This window comes from Carassius auratus, chromosome 17, assembly GCF_003368295.1.
Source record: "Carassius auratus strain Wakin chromosome 17, ASM336829v1, whole genome shotgun sequence".
NCBI lineage: Eukaryota > Metazoa > Chordata > Actinopteri > Cypriniformes > Cyprinidae > Carassius > Carassius auratus.
This window is the reverse complement of record NC_039259.1, coordinates 16,096,370-16,110,802: the sequence shown is the minus strand read 5'-3', so window position 1 is coordinate 16,110,802 and position 14,433 is coordinate 16,096,370. Positions and strand designations below refer to the sequence as shown.

The window sequence follows — 14,433 nt, the reverse complement described above, 5'->3', positions numbered from 1 at the left end:
TCTTGGAAGGAAAGTTCATTTCAAGTAATTTCTTCTCTTTTTTTGTGGCATCTAGATATAGACTGATAATTGGTTTGTTTAAATATTTGTATTGATATTTATGCTTTTTTAACACAATAATTGGTTCTTTAATATTGAAGCCAGAAAATTGTCATAATTTAGTGGGCAAAAACAGTATTCAAAAGTAAAGTAACTTATTTAGTACACTGTTTTATATATTTATATATATATATATATATATATATATATATATATATATATATATATATATATATATATATATATATATATATATATATGTTTTTATAGAATATTTATTTATTGTGCTTAAAATATTGATCATTTAATTTAATTTTGAGTATCACACCATTATTTAAGTTTAGTTAATTTTGAGTATACAGATAAATTGTTTAGTAGGCCAGAACAGTATTCACAGGAAAAGAACATATTAAAATAAAGATATATATATATATATATAGAAAATAAGATTTATCCAGCTCCTCATAAAAAGTTACAAAATAAATTGTGGTTCCTGTTGAAGTTGGCAGTTCGTGGGCAAAATAAAAAGGGAAGTGGCGAGTAAAAATTTATTTTTCTACAGTGAGCATATCTCAAATTGATATATTTAGAAAACGTAGTTATAATGGCATATGATATGGCCTTTCTACTCTCCCTGTAAACCGAACTTCACTTTTCTGTCTTCTAGGTACATACATTACGTGTTTGATCTTGGCAACGGGCCCAATGTAATCAAGGGCAACAGTGACCGAGCTCTCCATGACAACCAGTGGCATAACGTTGTCATCACTAGAGACAACAGTAACGTCCACACACTCAAGGTCGATGCCAAGGCAGTGAGTCAAGTCGTCAACGGCGCTAAAAATCTGGACCTTAAAGGTACATAAGCAGCTAAAATTCCTATATTCTCATGCCCCCATCACAGTCTTGTCACTTCTTTGTTTACCTGGCCTTCTCTTGTATCTGCATTCTGCCCAGGTGACCTCTACATCGCTGGATTGGGGCCCAACATGTATAACAGCCTGCCCAAACTTGTGGCCTCTAGGGATGGTTTTAAGGGTTGCCTGGCATCTGTGGACCTGAACGGACGCCTTCCCGACCTCATAAATGACGCCTTGTTCCGCAGTGGTCAGATCGAGCGGGGATGCGAAGGTACACCCTCTTACAACTCTAGCTCGAGGAGCCCGTTCTTTCTCATGAATGCAAACAGTAGTTCCACCTCCACCTCACTGAGCCATCACTGCATCTTTCTCACCCTGCTTGTCACATCTCTCACCCAGTCAGCTCTCTGTTGAGCCCACTGGATAATTCACATTCTTATTGGCCACATTGGTCATGCTAGGATCAGCCAAGTCGTTGTTTGTATGAATTAGTGACATTTTTGCAAACCGCCCTAGAGAGGGAATATTTACACTGCAGTATTTTGAGTCAAGATGGAACTTTATGCATTCGATCTGATGTGTTTTGACCTTAAACCATTAAGAATAAAACAAGAATATGTGCAGCTATTAAGTAGTTATGACAAATGTGTTGTAATATATCTACACTACCATTCAAAAGTTTTATTTCTTATTCTTATTTAAGAATTTAATGCTTTTATTTGGCTGGGAAGCATCAAATTAATCAAAACTAACAGTAGATAATAAGTAAATGCTATTATTTTTTTGACTTTCTATTTATCAAAGAATCCTGGAGAAAAATACTGACTAGCGCATCTGTTTTCAGCATTGAAAATATCATGTTACACTGAAGACTGGAGTAATGAATGCTGAAAGTTCTGTTTTTCCATATCAGAAATAATTTATTTAAAATATATTTAAAGTTATTTTTAATTGTAATAATATTCAAAAATATGTTTTATTTAATAATGTATATGTGATCAAATAATGCCGCTTTGATGAGCATAAAAAAGCCTTAATGACCCCAGGCTTTTAAATGGTAGTGTATATAATATTATTTTTGTTTTGAAAATATATTTTGGATGGGAGTGAAATAAACATAACATTTGAATATTGTGATATAATTACATCTATGTGTATTTGACTGATTAGAATTGAACATTAAAGACAAAAAAAAACTCAAAAAAAATTATAAAAAAGAATTTAACATTTTATCAGAAGCTAGGTGTGAGTAAAGTGAGATTGCAGATAATATGGTCATATAACCAGCATCAAAGCTTCAATCATAGCACATGATTGTATGTTAAATGCCAAATATGTCCAAAAGATCAGAACACAGATCATTTAAGATCAATACAAGAATATTTATTCACTTACTCATTGTTAATATCCATTATTTTATTAACATGAGTTATTACATATCCATATTTCACTGCCATATTTCAGTGCATGTTAATGTCTTTGATTGCTCGACATTATTTGTTTGTTTGTTTAGTTGGTTGGTTATTATGTATATTTATATAATTATTTATATAATTATTATTATTATTATATATATATAATTTTTTTTTGTCTTTCACTTTTTTGTTATTAGTGTTCTCTTGTTCTTTTTGATTTGTTATAGTCTTGTTTGTGTAAAACTTTGTGTACTAGCATTTATATGACCTGTCCATCCATTACAAAATTAATCGTCCGTCACAATTTCATCATCCATCTCAATGTTGTCTTGAACAAAAAGCTTCCCTTTATGTTGAGTATCCTACATGTTACATTTACATGTTGTTGAACCAAGAATAAAATCTTATCTATCTAAATCGTTTGGTCTTTTGTTGTATCATCTTCACGTTTTGTTGCTTGAGTCCATTGCGTGAGTGTGAAATGTCAATGTCAGCATGCTTGATAAACACATGTAAGTCTGGGATTGTTTTCCAAAGACATGGGCTACTAGTTTATGAATACACCACTGGTCTTGACAGATACGAAAATGTATTTTAAAACAAATTCACATTTAATGGTTTAATGTCAAAGCGTACACAATTTAAAACATCTAGGGCCCTATTTTAACGATCTGAAACCCAAGTGTCAAAGCGCGAAGCGCAAGTAAGTTTGTGGGCGGGTCTCGGCGCTGTTGCTATTTTCCCGGCGGGATAAATGGCTCTTGCGCCCGGCGCAAATCTAAAATGGGTTGGTCTGAAGTAGCTTCATTATTCATAGGTGTGGTTTGGGCGTAACGTGAAATAAACCAATCAGAGCGTCATCCAACATTCCCTTTAAAAGCAGGTGCGCAAGTTCCATTATGGATTGCTATTATTATGGCGTATTTACCAGGCGCACGCCAGGAGCGGTTCATAGCCGAGGAGACTGATGTTCTTGTAAGAGCAGTGAAAGACAGAGAAGTTGTGTTGTATGGGGATGGGAGAATAATTAGCCTGAATAATTTGTGAGCTAGTTTTATGCCTATTTTTTTTCACATCTTCGTGTCACACCACAATGATTTCCGTCATCTCATGTGTTAATATTTTTTTAGTGTAACAATTTATGATTTGCAAAAATAACTGTTGCATCTGTGTAGATTACATGAGCAAAGTGTATGCGCGTTGTGCACGCTATACATTATGGCCAAGCATGCGCCCTTAAAATAGCATAATGAACAACGCGCAACGCGCCACTGACTTTAGACTAGGTTTTTTCTGGTCAGTGGCGCAATTGTGTAATGGAACAGCAAAATAGCACCAGGGATCGTTTGCGCCGGAACACGCCTCCTGTTTTGCGCTGAACCGCCCAGGGAGCGCAAGTTCATTCACTAGTTTAGCGACGTGCTTCTGTGGAGGGAAAAGCGCGCTTTGCGCGGGTGCAAAATAGGAATGATACATGCGTCGGTGTACAAAGTCAATTGCGCTGGGTGCAAGATAGGGCCCCTTGTTTCTTTTTTCTTCCTCTTCAGTATCTGTGTTGCAAACAGTAAAGACGATTTTTCAAAAAATAAAAATAAAGCTGCCTTTATTGTTAAAGTTTTTAAGACCCTACATTTAAGAAAGGGCTTTTCACACTTTGCTTAACCCTGGGTTTATCATCTTTCAAGACCTCACTTTTAACTCCGGATGAAGACGAAGGTGAAAATCACAGGGCTAAAAAATAACAAAAATAAAAAAATAACATGATTGGGCTAGTTTTGTTTACCAGGTAATCATCCAAATTAATTGTTAACCCCCCAGTAAATTAAATTACAAGCAGTGTGACTGGTGAATCAGGATATGACCCATTTCAAGTGTGAAAAGCCCTATTGCAAAAACCAAAGAATATATTCATCTTTAACATAATTCCACATGTTTTCAGGACACGGGCTACCGTCAGATCGTCTGATAGCCGACATGCTTAAATACACATCTTTAGGATTTTATAAACCGAGACATACCCAACACCATTTGAATTCACTTCTTCATTTCATACATGAATAGAACAACTTTGTGTGTGTGTGTGTTTTACGTTTATCTCTCCCGCACAGCATCCAAAAGTGAACGTGAGTAGGTTTTTATGTTCACAGCCCAGCATGAAAGACACATCACTCTGTAATGTACTGTTTGTGCACAGTAAAACTGTAAGCCGTGTATGGAATGGCTAGACAATGGCAACAGAATCCTTTGCTGGTTCATATGGCAATGAATGCGCCATTCTGTTGTAATGAAGCTTTACATCCACCAGATGGCAATGATGCACCTGTGCTTAGGAAGGCGAGGGCTCGATCACATGCTGCAGTATTCCAGGGGAACATTTTGTTTTCACAGAACGAAACATCATTAAAATGTCTCCTCTCCCACCTCTTGCTTTGTGCAGTCTTAGCAGTTTCTGTTGATTTATGTTAGCATTAGCACATTATCATTCCCATACTTTGCACTGAAAGTCATTTTAACATTTTTGCTGTCAGAAAAGCGGACTAGAATGGAATATGCAAACGAAGCCTGATTTTTTCAGCATGTTTATTGGCTGAATATATTTTAACAGTAAATGAGAGTTTTTAATTTACTTGTAGCGCTTTTTAGCAACTAAATAGGCTACTTTGATTGAGTGCCATTACACTGTTTTCAACCCAGCCTTGCTGAAAACCCATCAGTTTCATGACTATTATTATAATTTATAACCCATGATGCAGTAACTCAAGAGTGCAAACCCTTCCTAAGAATGGTAAAGCATGTCCTGTTAGTAAAGCCATTGCTTTATTAACAGAAGCCATCGACCACTTTCTTACCTGTTTGATTGTTTTCGCTTTTCTGTTTCTTGCTTAACAAAGTTGGTTTCACCAAAGCAGATCTACAAGGTATATAAGGTTCAATTCCATTCTGAGCTCGGCTGAAAGCTGCTGTTTTGTCTTGTGCTGGTTTGTTTTGTACTCTTCCCAATACCCAGACATAAAGCGGACACTAGCTGGTTCACTGTAACAATGTCTTGGTATAAAATGGTTCACTTCTTTCTAAAAGAAAATGCCCTTGTGCTTTTACCGAAGGTCGTGAGATTTGCAAAGTGAGAAAAGTAATGATTGCAACTGAGAGTCTGCATTAATAAAACATGAGCCCTCCTGTATAATTAAGTCCCCATGTCCTGTTTTGCTGTATCTTGTCTTGTTGCTTTTTTTTCGCTAACGACGTTCAGCTGAGAGAGGAATCTGGCTTAGGAGAATCCATTAAGTATCTCACCATGGGCTTCTTCTCGCTTGTCTTTAAATGCACTGAACAGCAATATGATTAGCAAAATAATTAATAGAATTAGCATGAAAATCCATCTGGAAATGTTGGCACGCTACTGTAGACTTTAAACTCAGATAGCATCCCACAGAGGACATAAACTCAAACAGATGTGATTTTCACTTTATTATTTAAGCGACATCACAAAAAAAAGAGTAGCTTATACTTGCAGTTGAAGTGAATTTCATCATAGCTGAGGGTAAATCATGTATGTATAGTCACTAACACTTTAGACCCAGTGTGACCTAGTTCATTGTTGCAGGTCATTCCTGTTACGCAGTACAACTTGTCAAAATAAATAAAATAAATGAATGTGCTGGTGTTGCAATTTCAGCACTTTAACTATTTATACAATGGCAAAGAGATTAGAAAACTGGGTTGGAGAAAGACTTAAGATTTTTCTTTTAATGAATTTTTTTTTTTTTTTTTTTTTTTTTTGTGCTAGGAAATTTCTTGAATAAAATTTCCCATAAATTGACATTTTATTATATTTTCCATTTGTGTTTGATCTCGGGTTCACTTTGCACTGATACTGTAATAAAACACAATGAATTATAATTTACATTTTTAAACATTTAAACAAAATTTTATATTGTATTCAGTGCATTAATATGTTCATTGGCATTCAAAAGGCTAAGTTCAGTAATAATTTTAATAAATTATTTTTTTGCAGATGGGGATGCATTAAACTGAACAAAAGTGACCGTAAATACTGTACATTTACATTGTTATAAAATGTTTATCTTTCAATGTAATGCTATTCTTTTGAACCTTGTATTGATTAAAGAATCTTGAGGAAAAACTTAGCACTGTTTACGTAATAAAAAAGATTATGTAGCATTACTGTTTTCAACTTTGATATTGATAAGAAATGTTTCTTGAGCATGCTTCAGATGCATATTAATGTATAATGAGTTCTGTTCATGACACAGGAGTAATAATTCTGAAAATTCAGCTTTGCCATCACAGGAATAAATTACCTTTTAAAAATGGTTATTTTAAATTGTAATATTTTTCATTGTATGATTGACTTCCTTCAAAAACAGATAAATAAATCTTACTGACGCTAAATTTTGAACTGTATTGCATAATAGGAATATGACAGTGTACTGCATAATTTGAATGACCCTTTTCAGCACTTTTGAAGTGGCCATTGTCTAATGAAATTTGTTAACTGGAACTAACTACTGTATGTAAATCTGTACAGAAACATAAAGCAAAAATACATGAATACTGTCTTAATAAGGCCAGTTTACATAATGTAATGCTTGACTGTATCCCATGAAAATAAGTTAATGTGCTACTATAAGCCTGAATTATGTGAATGGCAAAGTCAGAGAGAACTATCTTGAAGTATAGTCTCTTCGATTTTCCATTCGAAATCCTATCTGCAGTCAGCAAACTGGGGTGAATCATTTTATGTTGAACTTTTATGTAGTACTGAAGTTGCACTTTGCATTGCACACTAAATGCGCTTTTAGCCTTCTTTTCTCCCCCTTTTGTTAAACTAAAGTTGATGTTTGTGGTTAACCTCTTATTTTCGTAGATGTATTTCACAAGAAAAATGCACTCAAAGCCAATTTATTTGCAATTATCTTGTTTACACGGTTAATTCAGGGGGAATGCATTCACCCTCTTGCTCTGAATTGGGTAATGAGCTCTATTGTTCTTGCTGCATTCCCTCAAAATGAACCCAAGTGTGCCAAAACACAAGATGTGTTTGGAGCACGCTCAACCCGATTGCACGTGGCTGATGTGCACACTATTGTTCTTAACATGTGTAACAATAGTACCTACTGGACTGTGTACACATCTTGCTATTAAATGTTGTCATTGACCTTTGTTCCTCTGTGCAGATGTGAGAAAGTTCATGCTTGGCCCTGTGTCTGAATCTACTTCTGTAACAAGCCATGTTGAATATGTCTAGAGTACGATGTTTCTTACTAAAATCCAGTTGTTTATAGGGAATGCCACGTTTGTTCGACAGCTTTCGGGATGTTTTTTGAGTACCTCTACTAACCCAAACTGCATGTGTACGGTTACACACACCTGCATGGCACCTTAACAGCATGACGGGATGTTTGCCCCCAGTATTACATTGCTCTGCTTTGCCACCATAGGTCCTAGCACTACATGCCAAGAAGACTCCTGTGCCAACATGGGGATCTGCATCCAGCAATGGGAGAACTACACCTGCGACTGTTCAATGACCTCCTACACCGGGTCGCAGTGTAATGACCGTAAGTCACTCTCCATCCCGTGCAGTTTTCACATGCTCTCTTTCTTTTGTTGAGCTCAATCTTTGGTTCACTGGTTTAGACCATTTAAATGATCACCGGGACTCACTCTATGAAAGATGAATTGAGCACGCTGGAATCTACATAAGTAAATGTTGCATAAACACCAACAGTATTTGGTTGCACATAAGATCATACTGTACATACTGTAAGTACACACACACACTTTGCATTCATGTTCTGAAGACCTGGTTGAAGACAACAAAGGTACGTGTTGTTCTCTACATTTTTATGCTGGTAGAATATGATGTATTTTACTAGATATTTACTATAATTTTCTAAAGAAATATTTGTATATATATACTTTTATATAGCATTATTTAAAAATGTATGAGATACACACACTCATGCACACGCACACACACACACACACACACACACATTTTTGTTCTGAAATAAAAACTACTAAAAGAAAATTATATAACATTTAATTTAAAGAAGCATTAATAAAATTATGGCAGAATCAAAGGTCAGTTTTTTTCCTCTATGAGGGGAACTCATAACTTATAAATATGAATATTTTGTCATGACTTATTTTTAGTCATTTACTGTATTTATTAAATGTAGTCAATGTTACATAATGACATCTAAAGCAACAGTGGCTCCAACGCTTACACCACACATTGTCAAATAATAATAATTTCAAATGGCATTCACAGAAATGTTAAAATCATCCCTCAATAAATTTCAGAGGGAAAAAAGGTTTAAGAAAACTGACTTTATATATCAACTAAAAGATCAGCAAAGTTAAAGGTTAAGATACAGTTAGTTCTGAGACAAGGTCTGTTTATTTACCAATGCCTTTGGTTTGATAAAGCTATCTATAAAGATGTTTGTCCATCTTTAACTGTCTTAAATTCCCAAAACATTTATGGTGACGCTATATTGTGTTATATTAATACTTGTTAAGTGTGACATTTGAGTGTTGTTTTCACAGAGATCACGTTAGTAAAGATCTGATTGAAGGTGCCATGAATCTCATAACTATGACATAACATTCTGCTCATAACCAGCCCTTTAAAGTTCAAGTCCGCAATCACTTCACTGAACCCCTCATGGAATAAATCAGATCTGATTATATAAAACATAGGAGCAAAATGATAACACTGCATGGGTACATCACAAAATATTTGATCTCTTTGGACGACCCTTTGCATCACAGGTCATCATGTATCAGATCTGTCCAAAAAGCCCCTGAGAACCAGAATCAATCAACAACAATGCACTTCTACCACGAGCAGTCCGTCTTTATTCTATAGTTATAATGATGCCATTCTTTTGACATCACTGCCACAATAAAAGGTGTTATCTCGAGCCGGTGGAGATAAACACCATCCCTATAGACGCTGAAAGCGCCTCGGTGAGAATGTGATATGACTGTGATTGCCTTCCTCCCCTCTGCCGCAAGAACAACACAGCTGACCTTCCAGAGACTGAAGACTGACATGCATAATAGTACACTAGACTGCTGCTTTGACAACTCATATTTTTGTGAGAGGCAGCAGTGAATCAAAAGCATGTTAGTGAAGATAGGGACGGACTTAATTGAATAATGCAGAGATAGTGATATGTGTGTGTCAGCTTTGTCAGTCTGGAAGAGTATCTGCCGCGGAGGAAGGAACTCAGAGGACGGGCTTTTTTGGAGCCGTGCCATTTATTGTTGCTATTCTTAGGCGTACAATACGAAAGCTTATTCAGTGCTATTATCAGAAATGTCTCATTTGAAAGAGTCGTTGTGACATGTGACAGGCCATTTTGCTACAAAGACAGAATACAGAGCCTTAATAATGAATTTAATGTCTATGTCAGTAGATGAAACCTACTGAAAAGTCGTATGTGTGTGCAGGCTGAACATGTCACTATTCAACACTAGGTGGCAGTAATGGTTTAGTTGGAATCGAACGCGGCCACATAACACAGTCTGTTATGTGCCAGAATGTTTCAGAAAATTTGAATATTTGAATAATGCATTATTATATAGCACCCTAGGTTCTGAGTAAATATTTTAGGAAAATGTATTCTCACGTTCCTTCTTCGTAAGTTAGCTGAGATTTCTTTCTTTATGATTGGAGACGGCAAGACATTGCAAATTAAGAATCATTAATATATAGCCTATTTATACATTTGACAGGCTTTCTTTTGACAATAGAAATGTTCATTTTAAAGAGAGGTTATTAATATTAACACAAAGTTTGATGTTGACTATACATTTTAATTATAAATCTGTGAAATATTCAGTGTTCAAGTATTTATATTATATGTATATTTTTTATAAAAACTAGATCAGGTGAAATGGTCCTTGAAGCAAAATTTGTCTTCATAGTTTTGTGGAGGGTTTTTTATTTATTTATTTTCACACTGCATAAATTAACTGATATTTGAAACGGCTGAGAATTAATGACACATTTATACTTTAAATATTCCATTGCAATCAGTAGCCCTTTAAAAGGTCAAATCATGTTTATAAATACGCTTCCATTTAGCAAATTGTAATAATTTATTTATCAGACATGCTTTTTGTTACAACTGATTTTGCAGCATTTTGGTTTGTAGGCTGTAATAGATAACTTATCATTTGTTTTCTAATGCATCGCTGTGGTCATAACTAGTATTAGCATTGGTTTAACTATACAGATAAGTTCTATAGAGCAGCGGTTCTCATCTGGTTTTGCCTTGAGATTTTACATTTGGATATCATGTGCTCTCCCAGCAGAGCACCAAAAATAGTTTTTCACCCAGAAGTAATAAAATGTTCTTTTGTGAAAACCTTTTTCTCATCTGAATGCGAGGTTATATGGTTAGGTGCATTTGAATGATCTCTTTTAAAGCGTAGTATCTTGAAAAGTACTGTATAAATAAAATATTTTTATTCTGCATATTAAATTTGAAGATATGAAAGCATCCGTTCCCAGAGAAGCCACTAGAATGTGATTCACCCAATCCGACTGGATCTTACACTAATTTGGTTGTTCCAATAAAGAAGGACAGTGATCATCAAAATCCTTTTAGTCGTAGTATATTTAGCAATGGCATACATTTGCCCTTAGCCTCTAAATTAAGATTAAAACTGAGCGCAGTGTTATGGCATTAGACAAGAGCTTGTGAATGAATGAGATGCATTTGTTGCCTCTTTCAAGCAGCTACAGCTAAACAAACACCAAATTGCAAGTTGCCCCTCGCATTCCAAGTCTTTGCTTATTAATTTGGACACACTGTGCAATCACGTTGATTGAGCTGCGGTGATAAATGACTGGTTAGAAGCTCCATTGGCTGTTAAATGGACTCGTGGCAGATGAATATTGCTTAAAGGAACTTGCCAGTATCCACAAGACGAGTGTGAGGTGCTGTCTGAGAACGAAGCTGTTTATTCATAAATTTAAATGGCTTCGTTTCATCCGGGATTCTTTTAGTTCCTTAAAGCAAAGCACTCAGTGCTCAAATTCCATGAGACGTTCACAAATGGCTTTAGAAGGAGCAGTGCTCCGCTCTTCCTAATGAATTCCCTCAGGATTTACTGAAGGTGCCTGTCTTTTTTTTTTTTTTGGGCTGAAGGCCTTGATGGCCAGCACGCTACAGTATGTCATCTCCATACACAGTAGCTTCATAGTTTCGTTGAGTTTTGCATACGGAGACTCCATAAGTAAAGACCCTTGATGGTGCTGTTTTTAATGCTTAAACTTCTGAAGGGGTTTTACAAATTGCCTAGTTGCACAACAATGCGATTCTTTTCCTTTTCTGTTTTCCCACAACATTAATTACCAGGGTTAACATAAAATATTGCTTCGCACAGTTTAAATGATACCCATCGGCATTCTTCCTTTTGTTTCTTCCATGTCCAACATTTGTTTCATAAATATATAAATTAAATGCCGGATACACAAATAACATGCTGGAGGGATGGATTTGTTTTCCCTCATGTGTGTCGGACGTGAACAGAATCTTGGTAATTAAGGAGCATCTTTTTCTCTGTCTTTGCTGGAGAGGAAAGAGGAGGAGGACGCTTCACGCCCCTGCTAGCGAGACTTCATCAAAGCTGTGTTCTCCTCACTCCATTAGGAACAGGAGAACACGTCTGAGCCACACCATCAATTAAGATGGCAACAAAAGCAAAGGCGCACCTTCAGCTATCTCGTGTCCAATGTAGTGTTACTCAGACAATACGTCTCGGTGGAGAGAGAGAAACGCATTAGAGATGGATAGAAGGCCAAGCGTGGGCTTGAGTAACAGGAAATGTTCTGTGATTTAATCAAGCAAGGTGTAAATGCTTTGACTAGAATTATGAAATGGCTTCCTGGATGAAAAATTACTTAGAACATATTTTTGAATTATTATTATTAGTGGTGCTTACATTGGGTTAGAGGTTAACCTGTTGGCCAGCACCCCCCATTATGGGACTCACAGCTGAAAGTGCCCTACCTAACTTATAAATATATTAAAAGTTATAGACACTGAAGTGCCTTGAATTTTATTTATTTTTTTACCACAATGCATTTTTTTTTTTTTGATATAAAAATACACGAAATCAGTCTTGGAACAATCTAGAAAAGTAAAAATGTTGAAAGTCAAATGTCAAATGAAGATGAAAAATGAGATTCCTGCAACCATTTTTTCTGAGACTAATAAGAAAAATATTTACCAACTGTATTGAAGGGTTCTACAAAGTATTTTAATCATTAAACATAATACTGCATTTTTTTTTTTCAAATTATAAAACAATAGACAGAAACTTATATAAGTGATTTATTTGAGCACTAGAAAGATACAATAAGAATAATTTGAGTAAGAAAAATAAAAGCGATTTAACTTTGTATGCCGATTACAGAACATCCTGAGATTGCTAGAAATGCAGCATTTACAATGAATGGTCATATAGTCAGTTTTCTGATTCTGAGATGATAATCATATAAATGCTCCATAAAGTCAATAAATCATACTCTATTCATATAGATGGCTTTCACATTGATAGCCGTGATTACACAGTAAAAAACAGATGGTTATCATGCAGATACATTCACATTTAACATAAAACACACACACATATATAAAAACAAATAAAATAAAAAAAATAAAATAAAACAAATAAAGAAAAAGATGATCGCTAAGTTCCGCCTCCATCAGCTGACAGGTGCGTCAGAGTGCGCGTCACAAGCCGTCACCAGAGAGCGGCAGAATTCAAATAAACAATCTTCCACCTGTCTTGCACTTTTTTTTGGTGGATCGTATCATTCTGTTTGTGACACTGTACGCTATTTTTTATTTTTTTTACTAACAAGATGCAGTTTCTGAGTGTGAGTTATTCCATAACAGACACAAACAGTTATGTCCCCGAAGAACTGAAACGTAAACAAAATAATTATCTCCCATATTACAAGGTTATTGCTTCGTTGGACTAAACGTGCTCCATGAGATGTCATTCAGTGGACCTAACCTTCCTAACTAAACCGGGATTTACAGCTGTGGATGTGTTTATGACTCCTTATAATGACGAATCTGGTATGTACTGCGTTTTCATTCTTCATGTTTTGATGTGTACTGCTTACACAAATTAAGCAAATACATTCTTTATAAGTTTTCCATTGAAAAACAGCGATCTGTCGTCGATGTTTGAGGCTTAGATCTTTATCATCATATAAAGTTTGTGAAGATTAAATTTGTCCCGTTTCATTTAATCTATTCATAAATATTGACAAGTGCAAACAAAACCCATAGCAGAATTTTGAGGGGACTGTTGGCTAATTAGTGTTCTGGGTTTCGAGGTCATGAATGCAGCTCTGTACTGACTAATGAGAATCAAGTGTACCAGAGAGCCTTTTAATGACACAGTAAAAGATAGATCATTTCTGTAGCCTTCATGGTAATATTGGATGTGGTTAGGGGTGTTCAGATCATGATGAAAATATCATATTTACGTGCTGAACGAACATGAATGCCACCACAAAATCTAATTAGAAGTGGAATAATAGGAGTACTTCATGTACTTCAGTAATTCATGCAGCGGAAATTATAGAAATGAATGAAATATCTATCTATCTATCTATCTATCTATCTATCTATCTATCTATCTATCTATCTATCTATCTACAGTGGGGCTCGAAAGTTTGGGCACCCCTTGCAGAATCTGTGAAAATCTGAAAAAAATAATAATAATTTATTATATATATATAAAATTTTATTTGCAAGAATTATTTTTTATTTGCAAATTTTATTTAAGTTGCATTCAATAATATTGTAGAATTATAGCCTAATATAAATAAATAATATAGTTGGCAGTGCCTTTGTAAATTGAATAAAATAATCTAAATGCAAAAAACACAACAGATGCATATGTTATTCATCATTTTGTATAGAAGTAGAATACATTTTTTTTTCTCCAACCAAAGTGATTTGAACACACCTGATGTTGTAATTTGAAATAGCCCATATATACATACACACTTCCAATGAGGTCTTGAACATACCATTTCTTAGTGCTTTTCCATC

General features: G+C 35.1%; 1 protein-coding gene across 17 annotated transcripts in view; it reads left to right on the top strand.

Moving 5' to 3' along the window:
• The window catches only part of nrxn3a (neurexin 3a), a 231,977-nt gene that overhangs the window by 97,933 nt on the left and 119,611 nt on the right, over positions 1 to 14,433 (top strand). For 9 of the 17 annotated variants that reach the window (XM_026286076.1, XM_026286077.1, XM_026286080.1 and 6 more), the window contains 3 exons: positions 707 to 897; positions 997 to 1,170; positions 7,777 to 7,896. In XM_026286076.1, coding sequence (XP_026141861.1) covers positions 707 to 897; positions 997 to 1,170; positions 7,777 to 7,896 — 485 coding nt within the window. Of the gene's footprint in view, positions 1 to 706; positions 898 to 996; positions 1,171 to 4,422; positions 4,438 to 5,205; positions 5,233 to 7,776; positions 7,897 to 14,433 lie in introns of all 17 variants that reach the window. The other 8 variants (XM_026286067.1, XM_026286074.1, XM_026286068.1 and 5 more) reach the window with 3 other exon arrangements.